This window comes from Epinephelus lanceolatus, chromosome 23 (genome assembly GCF_041903045.1).
Source record: "Epinephelus lanceolatus isolate andai-2023 chromosome 23, ASM4190304v1, whole genome shotgun sequence".
Classification (NCBI taxonomy): Eukaryota; Metazoa; Chordata; class Actinopteri; order Perciformes; family Serranidae; genus Epinephelus; species Epinephelus lanceolatus.
The window spans coordinates 32,449,404-32,468,139 of NC_135756.1; the positions used below are offsets into that span (position 1 = coordinate 32,449,404).

An 18,736-nucleotide genomic window follows, 5' to 3' on the forward strand; every position below is an offset into this window, starting at 1 on the left:
TGGGATATTGTGATAACCACACATTATTACTGCAATATTCAACTGGGCCTATATCATAAGTTATGAATTAATTTTTAATTTTGATCTTTAATCAGTATGTTGTGCGCACCCATTTCTTAATAAAGAGGCAAACTCTACCTAAAAAATGTGATTTGATTTAATTTAAAAAACCTTTCACAGGGAACCTATTTGTCACCGTTCCTGCGAGGGAATTATAAGTGTGTTACACATCACATTATCTAACATTATTTTCCATTTAAATTGATGTGTTATTGGTGCTTTGATGTTATTTTAAAAAGTTTAAAATTAATTCTTAAATAATTTTGTTAATTAATATTTCATGAGTAATAGTTGGTTGTCAATTGTTATTTGGTACTACTACTATTATTATATTACATTTATGTTGTGATAAGAGTGACAACATGTTATTGAGTCTTTTGTGCACAGATATAAATACAGGTGTGCCTTGATATTTTGGCTTTGGTATGCCCTGGACACAAAAAGTTTGAAAACCACTGCATAAGAGAGCTGTTTGACCTAATCAGAAGAACAGGGACGCACAGAATCAATTCAGAACTCAGACAGCTCACTTTCAACAGGTCAGATAGTAATAGTCAGGTGGATGATGATGAAGAGGAGGAGGATGTGGACCGCAAACAGAATGTGGAGGACAGCTCCGCCTTCTGATTGCAGGTACTGTGCCAAATGACAGACAAGGAGGGAGTGGTGACAGCCAGATAGGTAACCAGTGGAGAGGTAGTCTCGCTCACTGCGCCGACTCTCACTTTGAGATTGGAGAAAAAAACGCCCCGGCTTTTTTTATTTCAACCAATCACAATCGTTCTTGGCGGTGCCACAGCAACGGTGCGCTTGCAAAAATATTGCCGGGGGAAACAGGTTTTGGTGTAACACACCCACAAAAATATCGCCTACAGGACGCAAACCATGGCAGAAAAATGGCTACATCCCCCGCAAAATCAAACACCGCAAAAGTTAGTAAAGGACGTGTTGAAAACTGCTACACAACCGGAGGTGGTAGGGCGGGACTTCAGCAGGTGGCTCGTTCCGCCCAATGAGAGGCTGATCTATGCAGCGAACTTCCGCCCACTCAGACTAGTGGGGAGGCAAAGGAGAAAATGCATTTTTTTTTCACTTTGTCACGTGTTACGAATTTTTGCATAACAAATAGAACAATAAAATGCATTAGAATCAGTGTGCAAGGTTTCTGTGCGTAACAATTTTTTTCGGATGACATACACACCTTTGAAATCAATTGACAACATATTCACAACCCATTGACAAAACTGACAAATAAACCTACACATTCATTGCAGCCACTGTGTCTACTTCTTTGTTCTACGGCATGATCACAGTGATTTGTCTGAATCTGTTTTGATCAAACAACATATTCTAAAACTCATCAACATTGGATATGTTACGTACAGGCCCCACACTTTACTGGTCACAGAAACATGTCTTTGTTTGGAGCACTTAAACCTTCCTACATTCAGGTGATGCTGGTTAAAGTCGTTGAGGGTTTAGTGCATATTTATAAGTGTAGATTTTGGACTGGTCATGGTCAGACTGTGACCTTCAGCAGACACTGGGGTGGTTTGTAGCCGAGTGTGACGCAGTCAGGATGAGAGTCAGTACCTCCAATTCTGAAGCCATTAAAAGCCCAACCCTCACCCATGGTGATATGCTTTGGGTAGTGACTGATAAGAAGATATCATGCACACAAGCAGCCAAAATGAGTTTCCTCTGTAGGGTGTCTGTGCTCAGCCTTAGAGATAGAGTGAAGAGCTCAGATATCCAGAGGAGCCTAGGGTAGAGCCGCTTCTCCTTCATGTTGAAAGGGGCCAGTTGAGGTGGTTCAGGCAGCTGATCAGGATGCCTCCTTTCATTAGAGGTTTTCTGGGCATGTCCAACTGGTAGGACACCCCATGGCAGACCCAGAATATGCTAGATGGATTAAATATATCATCTGGCCTGGGAATGCCTTGGGATCTCAAAGGAGGAGCTGGAAAATTATGCTGGGGAGAGGGATGTCTGGAGTACCTTGCTCAGCCTGCTGCCCCCACGACCCAGCCCTGGGTAAGCGGATAAAAATAGATGGATGAATGGATGGATAGACTTTGGACTGAGAGTATCAGTACCCTTCAGGATCTAAGTCTGAGTATGCATTATGAAACAGCTCCTCCTGCAGCCTTCGCAGAGCCACCAGTGGATCCTCTTTGAAAGGGGGTTCCTGCTGGGAGGACATTTTGGAGATGTAGCCTTGATCAGATCCACTGCTTGGACCCTTTCCACTGGGTTCCAGAACCTCATCCTCCTCCATCTCCACAGGCTGAGAGTGGCTGATTTCAGATGGAGGGAGATATTCACTCTGCATGCTGGTACAAGAGAATTCTTGAGGTGTTGAGTCCAGTGAGTTGTGTTGGGCCAAGCTTCTCTGGTACGAATGAGCAGAGAGTTGGCTGATAGGTAGCAGGGAATCCTCCTCCTCCTCGGTGGAAATTTGACCCACAGATTCTTCCTTGAGGGAGAGCCAGTTCTGTCTTGGTGGTTGAAGGCTGTTCAAAACAGGTTCCGCTATGTAGACAGATGGACTGGGGCTGTGAGGGTAAAGGTGATCTGGCCACACTTCACTCAGATTTGACGGATACTGATGTTCAAACTCGGGGTACACTGCTGGAGTAAGTTCTACCACTGATGACAGCTCGCGCTCTGGGTTCAGTTCAGGTGTAAGGACATGAACACTGTCGCAATTTTCATGGATTTCTACCTCATGGATGTATACAGGAGGCCCCTCCCTAATTAAAGGAACACACTCTAGGACTGGAGGGATCTGCAGCTGGTCAATGAGTGGGTTAGCCTCAGTCTTGACCTCCTCCTCACTCTCCACACACTCCTTCTCAAACCAATCAGGATTTTCCACCTGGTAGGCCTGGAAGGTTTCAATGGCATTCTTTAAGGCTTTACCTGAGGGACACTCAAAATAATCATCTCCGCCAATGCCTTTGATATGGTTGACCTGACCTGGTTGATACTTCTCCATGTCTAGGATGCGAAAGTACAGCTCTTCAAAATGCTTCATCAGCTTGTATTTGACTGTGATGTCAAAAACTGATGGCACATCTTGATCGCTACTTATGTCATCAAAGTAAGCCACCACGTACTTGCCCTGCATGCCTGGCTGGTACATATCAGGTAGGAAGAGTTTGAGAAAGGGAGTGAGCATATCGTCAGTAGGGGAGAGAACATCTTCCCTCAGTGTCACCCGGCCTTGACCGCACATGGCCTTCCACTTTGCCTGTACTCCTTGCGAGCACAGCACCAGGATTTTGTCTGAAGGATTTTTAAGCTGTTGTCTTTGCCACTCAAGCCAGCAAATGCGCCCCACCATTCCGACCGAGGTGGTGTCTAACAGGTCCACCAGCACCTTGGTGCCACACTTGGCCTGGAGAAAGGCACAGAGCTTTAGCACTACATCCCTGTAGAGGTGGTGGTCTTGGGAGTAGATGACCAGCACTTTGGGAGATTGGTTAAGCTGCTGCTCCCACGGTATCTTCTGTCTGACAGGTGCTCCAAGATCAACAGGTTTGCCTGAAAGTGCATGAAAGGACATATAAATGGCAACAGCAAAATGTACATACATACAAACCAACAACCAAATAATAAACTTACAATGGCCCACACAGGACTCAAATCCAGTCTCCTGGGTGAAAGACCCGTGCCTAGCACTTTTACTCAGTCTCATGGACTTTAATGCTCTTTATAATACGTCACTTGACCTTTGTCAGAAAGCTCTGAAGGAAAACTTCTCCCATGTGCAATGAAAGCAGCTTTTGGCCCTTACAAACACCAAACGATTAAACAGGAATATAATTTACATGAAGATATACACAGTGGATGTACTACCGGGTTCATGAATAGGTTACCAAGGACAAGGTGGGTTCAAGTTGGTATACTGTAAATGGCCAGAAAAAGAGGTGGGTATACCTTGTGTACCTGCGTATACTACACCACTGGATAAACATAAATGGCTTAAACATGTATTTTGTGTACCAAACAAACAAATTGTCAATAAAATGTTGCTGTATTAAGAAATAAACACATGCATTTGCTCTTTTCATAGCAACAATATAACCAATATTTCCCGGTTTTATAGAGCTAGACCTGAAAATGTATTGTATGTGTGACTAACCTCGCTTTCGGCAGAAGATGTACATAGTAACTGCCATCACAACACACATTAATGCCACTCCCAGGGCGACAAAAATGTACAGGTACACAGGGTCATCGGGGGCATCTGTTGGCACCGCTGTGGAAATCAGAACACAATTAACTGATTAGCATTTCCTATTAAGTGATGTTTTAGTCAAGCTAGTGACAAGGCTCTATGGATGGCAAAGTCAGTCGGTTGGTCGTCTGTCAGTATGGCCACGGGATTGATTGCTATGACAGTTTGTACATTTATGGTCATCAGGGCTGAATCTCAATGATTTTGTTGATCCCCTAACTTTTCTTCCTTAGTGCCACTCAGTAACACTTCACTTTTTCACTTCTCTGCTGAAACAGTTCCTACCAAGCATCCGGTATCCACGTCTGTCTGATCTGGTGTAAGTTTAGCCCACAATGGATGTCCGTCTCGGCCCATATTTAGCCCGAATGTCGTCCAATATGTAAAGTACATAACAAATTTAAATTTGATGAAAACTGATGTTTGTGACCACAATAACCAAACTACAGATATTCCCAACTTGATACATGCTCACTGCTGAGATCTCATGTTGGTTAAACAGTGGACTTTTTGAGATCAGTTCTGCCTTGAAGCACATAGAAAGATCTGATCTTATTCAAAGTGTCAGCCTGTGATTTTGAACATATTATTTGAATATAGTCTAAGCCTGTAACTAATGTTTTGAAAAGTATAAATTCACATAATTCTCTAACAGCTAACTGAGTTGGTTCCCACATGATTGGGTCAGGTTTATGTTTTTCAATAACTGATCAAATTTCCATCAAAATGAGTGAAGTAATTCTAGCATAAATCAAAAAAGTACAGTTTATATAATTAAATCAAATCAAACTGAAATAAATACACTGTGAGAATTTGAGTAAATAAAGGTCATAGAATCGATCTAATTTACTTTTTTAAAGTGGATATAATTACTGTTAATAAATAGCAAAATAAATAAAAAAATATGTATTTCAAGTTGTTGAATTTACTTAAATTAGGTTTATGTAATAACTGTTTATAAGCTTAATGTATTTTAAAGATGGTGAATTTACTTTATTAAATTGTATGTAAATTCTGTTATTAAATTCTATATATTTCAAACACGTTGAATTTACTTAAACCAAGTTTATGTAACTATTGTTAATAAATTCTTCATATTTCAAACATGTTGAATTTACTTAAATTAAGATTATGTAATTACGGTTAGTAAATTCTATGTAATCTATACATGTTAAATTAACTTATTTATGGTTTATGTAATTACTGTTAACAAATTCTATGTATTTCAAAAAGGCTGAATTTACTCTAACAAAGTCTACGTGATTATTGTTTATAAATTCAATGTATTTCAAATATGTTGAATATCATCGTATTAAAAATAAATAAAAGGTAATGACATCAACTTTATTAATGTAAATTAGGTACATTTTATGAGCTGGCGTTACATAAATTCCCATAGTCCATTAATCTGTTTTATCTAATTTAATTACAAAAATTGTACTTTTTTGGTTTATGTTAGAATTGCTTGACTCACTTGGAGGAAATTTTATATGTAACTGAAATATGCAAACGATAGACCAAATATTTCCGGGGCGTCGGTGGCTTAGTGGTAGAGCAGGCACTCCATGTACAAGGCTGTTGCAGCAGCAGCCCAGCTTTGACTCCAGCCTGTGGGGTCACTCCCCTTCTCTCTCCCCCCTTCACGCTCTTCTGTCCTACCGATTAAAGGCTTAAAAATGCCCAAAACGTATCTTTAAAAAACAAAACCAAAAAAAAAAAAAAAAAAAAAAAATTTCCTTTGGGGGCATTCTCACCGGCTTCAGCTCTACTTTGTATTTACTGCTAAATTGTTTTGTTTCATCCTTTTTCTCACTTAGATTTTCATCCCTCAATAGCAGCTGTACAAGCTGAAATTAAACTGTCTTGGTGTAGGGAGAGTTTATCTATCAGCATTTATCTCTCCTGGCTATCATTTAATACTTTAGTGCCTCCTTTCACAAAGCACACTCCCTCTTCATAACAGCCGCTGTGGTTCAGCAGTGAACACACACCACTGTGGAGGAAGTAGTGTGAGGAATGTTTGTGAACAGAGTTTGCCACACAGGTAGAGCTCCATCTATTTTCACTGACGTGGCCAACTGCTGTGGAAAGCAGGTGTTGCTTGTATGTCCTGATTGATCAGGAGCTTCACCACTGGTAGGTTATCCAAACAGCACTTCTTTTTCCAAATAAAGCCGTATCTTATATGGTTGTGTTTTGTGAGACAAAGACATGTTGTACTGTAATCATCAGACAGCGCCTATAGTTACTTAGCCATGATACTGATTTCTGCCAACATACCAGGACAAATATCCAGAGTTCTCTTTCTACGGACGCAGTCCGGGCCACATTGTGGGAAAAGAGGACTGATCTGCAGAGAAGAATAAAAATCCTGTTAACTCTGACAACAGGGTCAAATGTGATCATAGAGAATGCAGAGGAAAAAAAGTTTAGTAATGCGCTAACATCACACAGCAAAACAGATTTGAAAAGATTTACCTGAGCATCAAACTGGCAGCAAGATCTCGGCCATTTATCAAGGCTGAATGTTACATTCAGGGTCGTCTGATTAGCCTGGAGAAGAGAGTTTTTTTCATGCACATAGTTTTATTATTTAGGCACAGCATTTAGGGCTACATTCACATGAACATAGCTTTGTTATAAAACTGTAAAGTGCTGCAGGAATGAGTCCTAAAACCTGAAAATGAATTAGCATTTTAATGCACTTCTAGTTCTCTCATCTCAAAGATGCCTGAAATAAGGTTTGTGGTTAAAACAAGCTGCAGAGACTTGAATGTTTTTATTCTCTGACATAGAATATGTCAGTAAATACCCCTCTTGTGAATTTTGAAGAGTTTCCTTGTTTCAAAAAGGAAGTTGCTAACAAGTGGCTAGAGGACACTACAGAACGTCATCACGGCAAACACCACTTTACAGCCTCGTAGCGGTGGCAACACTGAAGTCATGCGACTGTGGTGTAGTCATACGGATTACTGTTAATTTATTATGCTGATCTATTCTGTACGACATCTATTGCACGTCTGTCTGTCCTGGAAGAGGGATCCCTCCTCAGTTGCTCTTCCTGAGGTTTCTACCGTTTTTTTTTCCCCCGTTAAAGGGGTTTTTTTGGGGAGTTTTTCCTTATCCGCTGTGAGGGTCCAAAGGACAGAGGGATGTTGTATGCTGTAAAGCCCTGTGAGGCAAATTGTGATTTGTGATATTGGGCTTTATAAATAAAATTGATTGATTGATTGATTGATTGATAGTTTGTTTATACCCTAATGTTAGCATTTTACTTCTGGTGATTACATTTAGGTTTCAAACATAATAAAAGAGGTGTTCATTTGCGAAGATTATCTTGCTGAGCAAAACCTGTAAGTCTCATAAATGTTTGTTTGCCACAGATCCTATTATCTGCAATTATCAAAAATCCAACTGAAAAATCCCATAGGCATTTTGTCGACGAAACCAGGGTGAAATTAACTTCCTGGTCAGCCTACAAGAATGTGTCATCCCTGCACCACTCTAGTGCTACAGTTACACCTAGGGTCCACACCACTCTGGTGTTTAAAAAGCCCTATAACAGAGACCTTTGAAAACACTGCTGACCCCGTTATATTTTGAAAATTGTGGGGTTATGTTTCAGACGGGTGGAAACAGAGCGTTTTGAAAATGATAACGCAGACACCCACATTCACTTCCTGATTGGGTCTTATCAGTCATGACGTTTAAAGCCAAAGCATTAAAGCTAGGTCTGCATATCTTTTGTGATTGCATCATTCTTATGTGGGTACTACTTTCCCATTGCCATGGTTTCCTCTGATATATCACAGTATTTGCTTTCCAACGACTCTTCTTTTCCACAAACAAATCATACTTCTTACTTTTAGCCATCTCCATAGTATTTTCTGTAACTAAGCAACCAACCATAAAGTAGACAACTTCCCTCTGTCAACATCAGCACGCACATGCCCAGTGAAGGTGAATGGTCATGTGATATGTGTTTTTAGGCTTGTTAGTATGGAAGGAGATTATTTTTTAAAATGCTGCTAAGACATTTGAGTGATTGTTTTCATTTTAAAATATAATTTTTCCTTTAATTTGACAGTTTCTTGCGTACATGTAGCTAAGACCAGTGCAGTTTAATATAGCAATCCACCATAAATCACGTGTTTCATTGAGGGTAGACTTTAAATTGTATCCTCTCCTCATATCACAATACAATTCAACAGCACCACAGACTACAGCTTGGTTTGTGCTTTGAAGAGGGGAGCAGAAAGTTTACCCACTGGGCAACAACTCTGTCCACTCTCACTCTGTCTTGTATAATAATGTAGGTACTGGTCAAGACCATTCATTCCTAAGAAAGGACAGAAGTTATCCCTAATGAACTGCAGCTCATGCCTCTGTGAGGAGACATACATTCAAGTAGTTTACAAATATAATGAGCAGCCTTTTTTACAGTCAGTAGAAACAGAGCGCAAGGGCACAGTTTCCTGTACTGACATAAAAAAAAAAACTGGGGTAAAAACTAGGCTAAGGTAAGAAACACAGGATGTTGTAATGAGCACATCCAGTAAGGTTCTGGGTCAAATCACCGAAAAGGAAAATACATTCATCTTCTATGTGAGACAGCCTACTGTGCAAGTAGTCTTCAAATACAGCTGAATGTCCAGCATGATGTGGCCTTACCTTGTATGTACGGACTACATGCTGGGTAGTGGAGCACTTAACAATGACTATGTACTCCTCACAGAGTGTATCAGGAGTGAAGCTGACAGCCAGTGCAGATCTTCCACTGACTGCAGTGATCGGAGTCAGACTGATGTTGGGCTGCCACAGACTTCCTACAGTACAGCAACGAGACAAAGTGTTAGAAGTGTTTTATGTGACTGACTCACTTTTACTGGACTTTGGAATATCAAGGACTCACCTCTCTCTATGCAAAACTGGGTCATCTGCATTCTGGGATCTTGACAATCTGAGTGAACAAGAGAATTAATCAAATCCCGAAGACCAAAAGTTCTGTAAAGTGATGACAACACAGGATGCACAAAATCTGCCTACTTTGTTTATTTCAGCTAAAACATAGTTGTTTTGAGTTTAGGAAGTTGCGCAAGAGCTGCATGAATCATCTCACAATGTATTCTGTTTCCAGATCTGTGTGCTGCCTACGACTTCTGAAGCTGCTGACTTGGTATCCATTTCAGATACTTCATATTTCAGTACTGTTCATAATCCTGTATATTCCAGTTAACTACTTCATTTAGGCTCCACACACACACACACACACACACACACACACACAGAACAGATTGATAAGATGAGTCACATATGAACAAATACAAAAACTGGGAGATGTATTTAATTAAACACAAATACAGAAACACATTTAATTAGAATTATCGCCCCATTGTTATATGCCTCCACAACCTGTTAAGTTTCTCTCACAGTTTATATCCATGTCTGTGAAACCATGGATGCTTCACACACATCTTCCCCCCGACAGCACAGAAGATCTATACAATCAGCACAATTTCAAGGTGGACACCCATGATTAGAGTCACCAATTCACTATCTGACCAAATGTCTCCCCTTCTGTTCCTGAGATATGACTAATTAGACATTTGTGTGAAATTTTATCATAATTAGAGTTATGGCCTTTTTTATTTTTAAGATCACTGTGACCTTGACCATAAAATTCTTATCAATTCATTCTTAAGTCGAGGTGGACGTTTGGGCCAAATGTGAGGAAATTCTCTCAAGGTGTTCTTAAATAATCACGTTCATTAGAATGAGGATGATGCAAGGTCACAGTAACCTTGACCTTCAACCACCTAAATCTAATCAGTTCATTGTTGAGTCCAAGTGGACATTTGTGCCAAATTTACAAGGCGCCCTTGAGATACTGCATTCATAAGAATGGGACGGACAAACAAATGGACAGACAACCCGAAAACATAATGCCTTCACCCACAGCTGTCTCTGAGGCATATGAAAATAACACCTAACTAACCCATAGGGTAAACCAAACAGTGATAGGAGTATGAACAAACCAGAAACTCTTCCTGGGGCTTCTGCTCAATCCAAAACAACAACAAAAACCAACTGCTAAATTTGACCATAGACTGTATAAAATAATGGACGTAGCCATCATGACACTCATTAGATTGTAATGAGAGTTTAGCATTCAGGCCGTTGCCATCTTGGATTTTTGGAGCCAAAACTGATCATATTTGGGTGAGAGACAGGAGTAAACCCAAACGCTAGCTGCTAGCTTAGTTAGCACAGTGCCTGTATAGCTATGGTTAACTGTGATACTGGTAATGTAAATGCTAATTTTCACTGCTACAAAACAGGCTTAAAACCATTAATATAAAATGTATATACCTGAAAACCTGAATATCCGACTCCTCAGAGTGTGAATTTGGGGTTACACCAAGGTTTCATTACCTAACCAATGCTGTACCATGGTAGCAACTTGTCAGGGTATGGCACCCACCTGTCACTCGGAGTGGCCATGCCCTTAATTATGTGTAACTTAACTTATGCTTTAATAACATATAAACAGGTGAGTTTTATAAGAATTCATCCCCTGTATAGTTGTAATGAATGGAGAAATTAGCTATAGAGACCAGAAATGTTTTTGTACCTGGCTGTAAACATGTTTATTTCCGCTGTAAAACTGGACATGTTAACATGGGGGTCTATGGGGATTGACTCGCTTTTGGAGCCAGCCTCAATGGCCATTAGAGGAACTGCAGTTTTTGGTTCTTCGAGGTTGCTGCTTGTTCCTGGTACATGCCCTCAGTCCAAAACAACAACCAACTGCTGGCTTTGACTTCAACTCACCAGGAACGCTGACATCTCTGCTGATGTCGTACATGCTGTGGCCCATCTCTGGTTTGGGGATGTTGAAGACAGAGACATGGTATTTTTGACCAGGGTCCAGCACCAGCATGTTAGCTGAGAATGACCACTGAAAACACAAAATAGCACTAGCTGTCAATAACTTCCAAACAATACATATACAGTACATACATACAGTACAGGCCAAAAGTTTGGACACACCTTCTCATTCAATGCGTTTTCTTTATTTTCATGACTATTTACATTGTAGATTCTCACTGAAGGCATCAAAACTATGAATGAACACATGTGGAGTTATGTACTTAACAAAAAAAGGTGAAATAACTGAAAACATGTTTTATATTCTAGTTTCTTCAAAATAGCCACCCTTTGCTCTGATTACTGCTTTGCACACTCTTGGCATTCTCTCAATGAGCTTCAAGAGGTAGTCACCTGAAATGGTTTTCCAACAGTCTTGAAGGAGTTCCCAGAGGTGTTTAGCACTTGTTGGCCCCTTTGCCTTCACTCTGCGGTCCAGCTCACCCCAAACCATCTCGATTGGGTTCAGGTCCGGTGACTGTGGAGGCCAGGTCATCTGCCGCAGCACTCCATCACTCTCCTTCTTGGTCAAATAGCCCTTACGCAGCCTGGAGGTGTGTTTGGGGTCATTGTCCTGTTGAAAAATAAATGATCGTCCAACTAAACGCAAACCGGATGGGATGGCATGTCGCTGCAGGATGCTGTGGTAGCCATGCTGGTTCAGTGTGCCTTCAATTTTGAATAAATCCCCAACAGTGTCACCAGCAAAACACCCCCACACCATCACACCTCCTCCTCCATGCTTCACAGTGGGAACCAGGCATGTGGAATCCATCCGTTCACCTTTTCTGCGTCTCACAAAGACACGGCGGTTGGAACCAAAGATCTCAAATTTGGACTCATCAGACCAAAGCACAGATTTCCACTGGTCTAATGTCCATTCCTTGTGTTTCTTGGCCCAAACAAATCTCTTCTGCTTGTTGCCTCTCCTTAGCAGTGGTTTCCTAGCAGCTATTTGACCATGAAGGCCTGATTTGTGCAGTCTCCTCTTAACAGTTATTCTAGAGATGGGTCTGCTGCTAGAACTCTGTGTGGCATTCATCTGGTCTCTGATCTGAGCTGCTGTTAACTTGCGATTTCTGAGGCTGGTGACTCGGATGAACTTATCCTCAGAAGCAGAGGTGACTCTTGGTCTTCCTTTCCTGGGTCGGTCCTCATGTGTGCCAGTTTCGTTGTAGCGCTTGATGGTTTTTGCGACTCCACTTGGGGACACATTTAAAGTTTTTGCAATTTTCCGGACTGACTGACCTTCATTTCTTAAAGTAATGATGGCCACTCGTTTTTCTTTAGTTAGCTGATTGGTTCTTGCCATAATATGAATTTTAACAGTTGTCCAATAGGGCTGTCGGCTGTGTATTAACCTGACTTCTGCACAACACAATTGATGGTCCCAACCCCATTGATAAAGCAAGAAATTCCACTAATTAACCCTGATAAGGCACACCTGTGAAGTGGAAACCATTTCAGGTGACTACCTCTTGAAGCTCATGGAGAGAATGCCAAGAGTGTGCAAAGCAGTAATCAGAGCAAAGGGTGGCTATTTTGAAGAAACTAGAATATAAAGCATGTTTTCAGTTATTTCACCTTTTTTTGTTAAGTACATAACTCACATGTGTTCATTCATAGTTTTGATGCCTTCAGTGAGAATCTACAATGTAAATAGTCATGAAAATAAAGAAAACGCATTGAATGAGAAGGTGTGTCCAAACTTTTGGCCTGTACTGTATACATACAAACTGAAAAAAATACTATAAAATAAATGTTACCTGTATGTATAAAAAATATAGAATGTTACATCATAATGGCCATGAAATTTGATAATGTCACTGTAAGTGCTATGTAAGTTGTTGTGAGCCACCCACCTTCTCCCCTGATGGACTCCTCATTGGGAGCCTGTCTTCGAAAGAATATCGAACACAAAGGTTCTGGTTGGTGGTGATTACCAGAACATGAAGCTCGGTGGCTTTCAGCCCAGCGATGCTGCCTGAGGAGAAACACAGCAGAGGTCACTTTCTGTCTTCACTGCAGCACATCAAATAAAGCTTGTCATCACCGACAATTACAAATCCATTTTCCTTGTCTTATTACTCCTTCTTGCATCTTGCATCATTTTTATGTCATACTTGAGACAGCAGACTGACTCACCATCATCCCTTATCGTCCAGTTTGCCATCAGGACAGGCTGAAGCTGTCCTGCCTCATCCCGCCTGGTGTCCACAGACACCTGCAGCCCCTCTGGACTGCTGGGAGTGTACTGATGCACACGGAGCCATTCACTGTCCATACAGTTACCTGCACAGACACACACACATTGAAGGTCAGAGAGCTTGGATTTTCCACGCACATTCTATCATTGTTTCTTCATTTAAATGCAAGGAAGTATTTGGGGGGGAAGAAAGGATGCTTATTATATTACATTCAATTTCTGCCAATATATTCCCCTAAATCCTACACACTGGATCTTTAAGACAGAGAAAGTATGTGCCTAATATTGGTGACTAAATATGTCTAACAATATTATTATAACCCTTCAGAATCCAAACATTAAATCTGTGAAGGTAAGGGTGCAGACTACTGAGCAGTGTTCTGCTTTCTCAACATGTGATGAAATATAACAAGGATAAAAGTACAAGGAAGGAAGAGTAAAATGTACTCACTGGTGTTGACTCTGCACTTCAAACCCTATCACAGGAAAAAATGGAGAAGATTATACACTTAAAAAATTTTACTTAAGTGATAAGTCAACTTTTCAGCATCACACAAAACACTATTAAACATTATATCAATATCAAACATCAACACTGACAAAGGAGTTAAGGGCAGTAAAGAAGCCGTCCCTGCTTTGGTCAATCATCTATTTATTACTCTTAGGCACTTCATATTATAGATGTGTTTTCTTGATATTGGTCCAGTTAATACCTACTGATACATGTTTTGTATTTTTTTCTCTTCTATGAGATGTTTGTCTATGATTACCAGGATTCTGCTTGGTGCTCTGGTGATTACCTAATGCCATGCAGCTGTGTGATTAGTAGTGGAGGTTATTTCTGCATGTCTCACCCTGCTTTTCTGTCTTTTCACACACTGAGGAAGACACTTGTCGAAACCGGTCTGTGTGTTTAACCGTCTGTACCAGTGAGGTATTAAAAGTTGCCTACGAAGGACACCGAGTGTTGCTGGCTTTTTCTTGTTTATACTTTTGCTTGCAGCCAATCAATGCATGTTTTCTTTCATTTAATGCAACACATGATTGGTCCACTAGGGCAGCTGCTGCAACCTGTGCAGTCTGTGGTGTGGTGAAGTCGAGCGTGATGTAATTACAAAGTAGGCAGTTCGGCATTCCAAGGTGCTACCAGGATGTTTGAGAGTATGGCTACACCACATGCCTGTGGCATCTGGTGGCATGTTATGCACATGATTCCATTCACATGATGGGTATCATGTGAAGAGGAAACAAAAGGTATCAACTGACACACTTTGTTGGTATTGATATCATCTGGTGCTGGAACAATACCCAGCGCTTATTTTAATTAATAGTTTGAAACTGCTAGCTAACCTGAGCTGATGATACAGTTCAGCTGAGAAGGAAACCATTATGTTTACATCGATAAACATTATGGTTTCCTCCTCAGTTGGCAGTTGGAAAGTAAATAATTTCCCTAGAAAGAAAATAGTTCCTCTATGAAACTGCGAAACTGCTCATAACAAGGTCTGTGGATGGATGGTCTTGATGATTTTTGGAGAGATACATTGTTGTTGAGTTATTCAAATGTATTTTTGGGCACTTTGACCACCTCAGGCCAAATGCCATCTAGATCCATTATATTGGGGAGAAGGCAGACATCTTTACAGTAAACATCTCCAACACTCGGCAACTCACACCAAAACTATCTAGACTGATAAACAGCACTACAGATAAGAGGAAAAATATGTGTTTCTGATTTTGGGGTGAACTGTCCCTTTAAAAATCTCTATTCTTCTCTAGTTTTAGAAAACGAATCAACTTTTTGTGACGTGATTTTCATGTTTTGTTACATATTATTGTTACCACATCAAGAAAATGCTGTCATAATTATTGCAACTATTATTTTGTCCACATTACAAGCCCCATAATTACAACCAGAAAAGTGCTTCCTGTTTAAATAACATTTAAAATAACCAAATAGAAATAAAAAATACAGTGCTAATACAGTACAGTGGAGAATCATAAACCTGACTAAATTCAGTAAATCAGTATTGGCCGAACATGAACACCTTGAACAGTCAGTTTATTGAAAGTGAGCTTACCTGTCTGGAGCAGTTGAGGGGAGGCCATGTTGAAACCCTCACCGCGCACGACAGCGACACACACACAAAAACCAAAACTGCTCGAAGAACTATCATTATGAAGTTAGAATACTGTCAGTCTAAGTCCCTGCCATTAAAAAAACATTTCAGACAGAGGTCCACACTAAAGAGAAAACACACTGAGAGAGAGAGTAAGTGACTGACGGTCGTGTTGTTAACAGTAAAACTTCCTGCTATCTATGTAAATCACCTGCTCTGTTTACAGTAAGTTACCTCATGCTGCATTCAGGTCGCTTGGGAATGTAGAGTACTATTGTGTTGATTTTAGCCAAGGCTATTATAGATTACTAAAACTGAACTCAAAGCTAAAACTACATGTGACAAAGCATTTTAGTTAACTGAAATAAAAATAAAACACTTTAGAGCTAATGAAAACTAACTGAAACCGTATTATGTTATTACAAAACTCAATAAAATGAAATAAAAATATACAGGAAATGCCTTTAGTTTTAGTCTCTGTCAATTTGATCAAATTGTCAACATAACAAGAATGAGGAGGCATTAGTGGGCATGTTTATTGAGGCTGGGATGTTCATATGACTATGAGTCAACAGCCTTCACAAAGTGTTGTGTTTGTATTGTATTGCTGAACTTCAGAAATCTTGCCCCAAATAGCCCCCATATTACTAAAAATATTATTTAAAAAAAAAAAAAAACAAGCAACCCACCCTGGGGAATGACTGAAAACAAACTGAATTGAGAACAAAATGAAATAAAAATAAAAATGAATGAAAAATACAAAAAAACAAAAAAAAAAAAACTATAACAATTCTGATCTGGCTGCCTTTGATAATTATCTAAACTGCATAATGGACATGAAGTTACGTCCATCACAGTTGTATTGTAATGCCAATTTAATTTGAAAGCTTATGCTAGACAACTGAAATAACAAATTTGATAATTTCCCCAGCATAATGTTTAATTCCTTAAGAACAGGTGCAACACATCAGATATTTATGTGAAACAATGTTTCTTCTCTGTCCAAGGTTGTAGCCACAATTTAGGCAGCACTGCAGCCATGATATTCAGTCTGTCCCACCATCCTCAACCTTCTGTACATGCATGTCTGTGCATTTGAGACCAAACATAGGTCTAATGATCCAGTACAGTATTTGTCTCAAATTATCCAAGTATTGAAATGAGCCTAATGAGCAAACTATGTGAGTTCAACAACACGCACATACATTTTGTCAGGCAGGCCCTGGATAATAGAGTACTGTAGACTTAAAACAGAAAACTACAAGAAAGTTACAATGTCCTCAATATCTAAAATTTCCTTTCACAAGCATTTCGCTTCACATATTAACAGTGCACATACTAAAATGCCTAACAGCCTCATAACAGCCGCATACTATTTTTTCCCATAGATCTTGAATGCGACATGAATAATAATTCTCTTCCTTGTAGAGTGAAAGCGCTCAGAGAGTCATGTCCCTGAACTTTCACACAACTTCAAAGAGACACTTCTGCGTGATCTTTTTTCTTCATCCTGATAATCGAAATGACGTGATCATATTTTTATTCCATTTAGCCTGTATTTACCATCACAATTAGTCAGGGTGAAACCCACTCTAAAGGAAACATATTAGTCAGCCTCCCACAGAACATTATGAAATATCAACTGAACAGTGGAGGAAGAAGAGGGGGAGTAGGACGTGTTGACCTTCCACATGTTCACCACCAGATGGCATAACAAGACTTATCTGCACCTCTTTGACAGTTAGTGGACTGCTGTGGGCTGTGCATTGGAGTCACCAGACACTTGCATTTCTGCCATATCTCATGTACATTGATGGGTTGAATTCCGAGTGCAGAAAGAGTAACATTTCTTCAGCATCTCCAGATAAAGATGCAGGCTTGATGTTTCTTATCTGGTGCTATGTAACTGACAAGGGCCTTGACTTTAAAGTCAGATTTTTCTTTAACAACAGAGCCCTTGTGTATCTCAAAGACGAGCTTGGGGGAACTCATTACCATAAGACTCGAGCTAGTTTTTGCCAACTTGCACTAACTGACATGTAATACCTCAGTAAGAACAATGAGGTTTTGGACTGAGGTGTAGAGCTTAGATCTGGCCCAAAAAATCCAGCCTGACCCCACCCAAGCCCTTGCATGTTCTGTCCGAGCCCAGCCCAGCCCGTCCCTCTAACTGTAATTATGATCCCAAGCCCGGTTTAAACCCAATATTTTTTTTAGGATTGGGACGTTACAAGGTCCCTGTGTTTTTGTTTTCATATACCAGCATCGTGCTGCACTTGGTACACTTGACTAGACTGACACACATGTTGTCACCGTTGACAACTAATTTAAAGCTGTCCCAAACCTCGGACTTCCCTTGAGATTGGGTCAATTTAAAATCTCCTGAGGCTATTTTTTCTTGACATCCAAAGGCTCCATTTTGCTCGTTAGGCCTATGCGCAGCAGGTCAAGTGTGATGTGTGCGAGGGGAGGAACTCACATGTGCGCGGCCAGTGGGGCCGTAAAGTGGCGGTCTCGGGCAGAGAATCTAAGCTCTACTGAGGTGGGACCAAGTCATTGTTTTTGCAAGTCACAAGTAAGGCTGAATTTGTAGGATTTGTAGGATTCTCCATCATTGAATCAGGATTTCACCATTTGAGGGGATGTGCATCTCCATTATAGAACAGCCAATAGGAACACCCTCTCTCTGAAATGACCTGTGACTTGCCAAGGTTTCCCGCCAGAGGATAGATTTTCTAAAGCCTGAAAACAGAGCCAAGAGGAGGAAGAGAAGTCTAGGGTTCTCTCTGTCCACTTAAATTGCAATATGCTCAAAGGTAATGATGGGATTTTTGCCCGATGACGCCACAATGACACAGCCTACCCCTGCTTTAGACAACCATCACTAAATCAAAGAAAAGGCTGTCCCCGACCTGACAGGATAATCTGCCACACCTGGATCAAATACATCCCCAGTCTTCAAAGCCAATGAGTGAAAGCTACAGTCATGGATCAGTGTGCTGCTGCAGCAGAGCAGGGCCTGGTCATGCGGGCCCTGCTCTGCTGCAGCAGCGTGTGTCTGCTGTATTTGGTGAGGGCTGCCTTCACAGAGTCCAGGTGTGTGTACTGATGTTTCAGCAGGTTGGGCAGAGATAGACCTACCAAAGATAAGATAAAGATTCTATTCAGGAGAAGTGAGCA

General features: G+C 40.6%; 1 protein-coding gene across 1 annotated transcript; it reads right to left on the reverse strand.

Moving 5' to 3' along the window:
• Positions 1–2,003: 2,003 nt before the first annotated feature.
• Positions 2,004–15,783, reverse strand: il17ra1a (interleukin 17 receptor A1a). Its single transcript, XM_033614239.2, has 11 exons — positions 15,518–15,783; positions 13,888–13,912; positions 13,376–13,522; positions 13,093–13,214; positions 11,135–11,261; positions 9,216–9,263; positions 8,975–9,129; positions 6,782–6,856; positions 6,584–6,653; positions 4,208–4,324; positions 2,004–3,606 (listed from the first exon to the last, which is right to left on the reverse strand). The coding sequence occupies exons 1-11, from the start codon at positions 15,611–15,613 to the stop codon at positions 2,150–2,152; spliced, it is 2,439 nt and encodes an 812-aa protein (XP_033470130.1). The 5' UTR covers positions 15,614–15,783; the 3' UTR covers positions 2,004–2,149.
• Positions 15,784–18,736: the final 2,953 nt, after the last annotated feature.